Genomic DNA, 4220 nt, shown 5'->3' with positions numbered 1-4220 from the left:
GTCCTGGGTTTGGCTGATTTTGGAAGTTTTGGAAGTTTCTCTGGTGGGGTGGCACATAGACAGGGTTCGGGTTCTGTGGGTTTTGGTTTTGGGAATGTTGGTTTCTTCCTGACCAGTTGGGCTGGTAGTCTGGGTTCGCTGGTCCACGGTTAGGGTTTTGGTTCGGATGGGGGTTATACTGGCTCTGACCTTGGTTCTGATTTTGGCTCCCGTCACCCCATCGGAAGTTTGGATGATCCCTCCATGGTGCATCCCGTTGCCTACCTTGAATCCAATGCCCACTAGAGTTGAAGTACCCCGCAGCATTAACTTGCTCCATATTCCCGAAGTCATTAGGCTGATCATAGTTCGGTCCTTGATTTCCCTGCTCTGCACCCTTGTAATTCCCAGCTGGGGGAGGTGGTGGAGTGCTCTTCTCGATCGCACTCAGAAGTGACTTCTTCAGCTCATCCATTTTCAAATCCATTTTCTGCTCCAGTGTATTTTCCTGATCAGTAACCGAGGCAACAACAGCCCGCTCTCGGTTATATCCTTCCCTTGAATGGTCATACTCTTTCTTTGCATTCAGTAGCTTCCTTAGGACTCTCTTTGCTTCGCTAACCCGCAATTGCGTGAAACTTCCTCCCGACGATGAATTTGCCAGGTCCTTGGTTATCGCGTTCATGCCTTCGTAGAAAGTATGATGTACTTCAATGTCCGCCATGCGATGGTTGGGACACGATTCCAAAAGACCCATGTATCTTTCCCAATAATCACTCAAGGGCTCATCATACCCTTGCTTCACATTAGTTATTTCCCTCTTCAGCGCGCTTGTCTTGGATGACGGAAAAAACTCGCCCAGAAATGCTGACTTGAAATCGGCCCAAGTCTCGATGGAGTTGGGGGGAAAGCGCATGAACCAGGTGTTAGCTTCCCCTTTTAGCACAAATGGCAAAGCCTTCAGCCTATAATCATCCTCCGTCGCTCCTGCCGGTCTCCTCTGCGCCCTACAAATTTTGCAAAACTCATGAAGAAACTCATACGGCCCTTCATAGCTCTTCCCACAGTATGTAGGCAGGATTGCGATCACATGAGGCTTCACATCGCAGGCGGTTTGGCCTGGAGTAACGACTATGGCTTGCGGGGGCTCTCCTTCAGTATGCGCGTTCAGCGTCCCGATCTCCGGGTCCTCATCTCCCTGGTTGGCCATTTCCCTTGGGTTGCCTTCCAACAGTGGTATCTCTTCTGGTATCGGTCCCTCTATGGTGCCCTTCTCCTCGTCACTACTCGTCCCTAGGTCAGACAAGGTGGTCGACAAGCCAGAACGAGTGGTTACGAGTATAGACCCTCGCTGAAGTATCTTCGGTCTCCCCTGGTCAGGAGCCGAACTGCTTCTCATAAACTGAAATGGAAAGAAAAGGAAAAGAAGATTATGCACAATATATACGCCAAAGTATCACACACAAAAGTAACTAGTAACGCCATCCATCCCCGGCAACGGCGCCATTTGAAACGATGGTTTTCTCAGGGTGCTTAGGTGTCGTTCAAGCGATGATATATCCTACTGGTCAGGATAGCGATCCTAACTAAGCCTAGACCCTAGTTTCAAAAATTCCTCAACCCACTTCTACTGATCAGTATAGTGGTGGTAAGGGTCGAATCCCACAGAGATGGTGCGTTAAAACTATTGTGGTGATATTCTGGATGGTTTGGTTAGCTACCACGCTCGGGTTGAGTCTCTACCTAGGCAAGAACTTAAAAGTAATTTCCTACTGACTAGAATGGGGAAAGGAGTGTAGGGGTGCAGCTGTGTACGTGGAAATAGGGAGACATTTTTGTAACAGGAAATATTTGGAAGGTACGGGATTCTATTTTGGGCTAGACAGAATATTCAGAGGGTGGTGGTAGTCAAGGTGACTAGGCTGACAGATCTGCATGTTATAACTAAAAGTAAAGGACAAAAAGCAAAAAGCATCTAAAAAGCAAAGTGGTCCCCAACATTAGACAGGGACATCATCTTCTTCAACAACACAAACTAAAATCAGAAAATAATTCCAGATTCAACACGGAAACACAGTTTATCAATTCGCGAACACAGATCCACAAATAAGAACACCAAATCTGAAATCAAAACACAGAAAATGCAACTCCGCGTACTGGTCAGCAGGAAAACGAAAACGAACTCAAACAAGACTTCACATGCAGCGATTCACTCACGATCAATAGTTCCACATTTAACTAAAGGAATTTTGACGGAAACAAAGAAAGGAAAGTTTCGGCACTTAAACACCAAGGAACCTTAGATCTAAGCTAACTAGGCGGAATAGGAAAGAACAAACATGACAAACTGAACAGAAATCAACTTCATAGCAATAAGCTAGTTCGGATCTTAAGAGACAAATACATCAAAGCAACGAAAATATCCAAAAGCAAGCAAGATCCAACGTAAAGAAAGCGAGTAAATTAAACTACGAAAGCGAATAAAAGTGTTTTGCCACTCCGGGCGATGATATCTCTAACTACGGTTCTGCTGGCTGGAACGGAAGATCTGGAACTCCGGGAACATCTAAATCTTCAAGTGACCATGGCAGTGGCGAGAAACGAGATTCTGGACTGGGCTGAAGGACTGAACTCCGAGAGAATTCTACCTAAGAGTGATGTTGATGAATTGGTTTCCCCCCCTTTTTTCTCTCTCCAAGTGGCTTCCTTTTATAGGGAGGCTTACCCTTGATTTTTAGGGTAAGACCTTGCGGTGAGATGACTTCTTTGCCCTTAATTGTGATTGAGCAGTCCCAGCTATCCTCCTTCTCCATCTCGAGCCATATTTGCATGTATACTGGTCAGTACGTAATCGTCCTGACGCCCTTTTCACTTGAAGTGTCTGAAACTCTGCCTACTGGCTGGAATGCTTACCCTGCACGCTTAAGCAACTAGTTTTTGCAGATATAATTCAATTACGCACATCATACTGACCAGTAACCTAGGCCTAGAATACGACTTATCATGGAACTATTTGGGTTTTTATCCAAAATTACTAGTCCACTTGATCAGTGCAATTTGAATTTAATAGCTAGTACAGTGATTGAGTTGATCATGGGCAGGTGATGAAAGGACGTGTGCAGTCAACTGATGAATGCTGATCGAACAAAATCCAACTTCATCCTCGTGAAGGGACGCCCTAGAGAGAGGGACGAAGCGTATCGAGGAAGGTAAGCCAGCTGGCACTCTGAAAAGGAGTGCTTGTACGTGAAGAGCCACAGGGATCTCAACAGTAGAGAATCCCAACAGTCGCGATATCATTATAAAAGGAAGATTTCAGATCCGTATGCCACTTTCACCCAAGCCGCCTACAGTCATTCTTTTTGCTCCCGTCAAGAATTCTCCCAAAGTTCAAAACTCTCTCTCCAAAACATCGTCTTCTCTACCAAGACCTACCCACATTATCAGTAAAAATGCTGATCGAACAAATTCCAACTTCATCCTCGTCTTCCAGTGCCCGTGCCGACAGCGATAACCAAGAAGCCTCCTCCCAAGCCCAAATTGAAAACCCTAGCCCATCCTCCCCGCCTCCACCACAAACAAGCGCCGCTCCGCCTCCCGAGGTGGACGAAGAAGCTATCAAGCGCCTATATAGGATCCTTCGGAGCATGCCCTCCGATACGGATATACCGACCGTTTACACCACCATTATAGCCCGACTGGGGATTTCCTTGTCAAGGGACCGAGCCACAACTTCCACACCCCAAAATCCTCCCCAAAACCCTCCATCCTCTTCCCAAACACTGACCCTCCGTCACACCCCAACGCCTACACCTGGGTTTCCACTAGTACAGTATATTGGAGACGATTCTGATGAAGAAGGGGTGCAGCCGGCCGCCACTCCAGTCGCCGAATCAGAGGACGTGCCGGCACAACCGCATGCATAGGGTAAGACTACTCCCAACACTCCGACACCACCAAGTGGCGGAGGCTCCAACTCCCCTACTCTCCTAGGACCGACACAACCGATCGAGGTTGTAAAAATTGACGACAATTCTACAGAGGACCTTCTGCCTCCTCCCAACGAAATATTTCAACAAAGGAATGCGGAATGGAACTTCACTACACATGTAGAAGATGAATCAGTCCCGGATAGGGAGGAGGAGTCGTAGCGCCGTCGGACGAGCAGAATGGAGATCAACCGGTTGATAGAGGAGGTGGAGGCCGGGGTGGCCAGCATACAGAGGGCGGGGGAGGAGCAG

At 47.5% G+C, this 4220-nt stretch overlaps 1 protein-coding gene across 1 annotated transcript; it reads left to right on the top strand.

The window, feature by feature from the left end:
• Positions 1 to 3431: 3431 nt before the first annotated feature.
• On the top strand, positions 3432 to 3905 carry LOC121754548 (putative uncharacterized protein DDB_G0290521). The gene has a single exon (XM_042149887.1). The coding sequence runs from the start codon at positions 3432 to 3434 to the stop codon at positions 3903 to 3905; it is 474 nt and encodes a 157-aa protein (XP_042005821.1).
• The last annotated feature ends 315 nt before the right edge of the window (positions 3906 to 4220 follow it).

This window comes from Salvia splendens, chromosome 11 (genome assembly GCF_004379255.2).
Source record: "Salvia splendens isolate huo1 chromosome 11, SspV2, whole genome shotgun sequence".
In the NCBI taxonomy this organism is placed as follows: domain Eukaryota; kingdom Viridiplantae; phylum Streptophyta; class Magnoliopsida; order Lamiales; family Lamiaceae; genus Salvia; species Salvia splendens.
This window is presented reverse-complemented; position numbering and strand designations above follow the sequence as displayed.

Excerpts from the sequence above, each read along its gene's own strand:
- LOC121754548 (XM_042149887.1), top strand. The coding sequence starts at position 3,432 with ATGCTGATCGAACAAATTCCAACTTCATCCTCGTCTTCCAGTGCCCGT.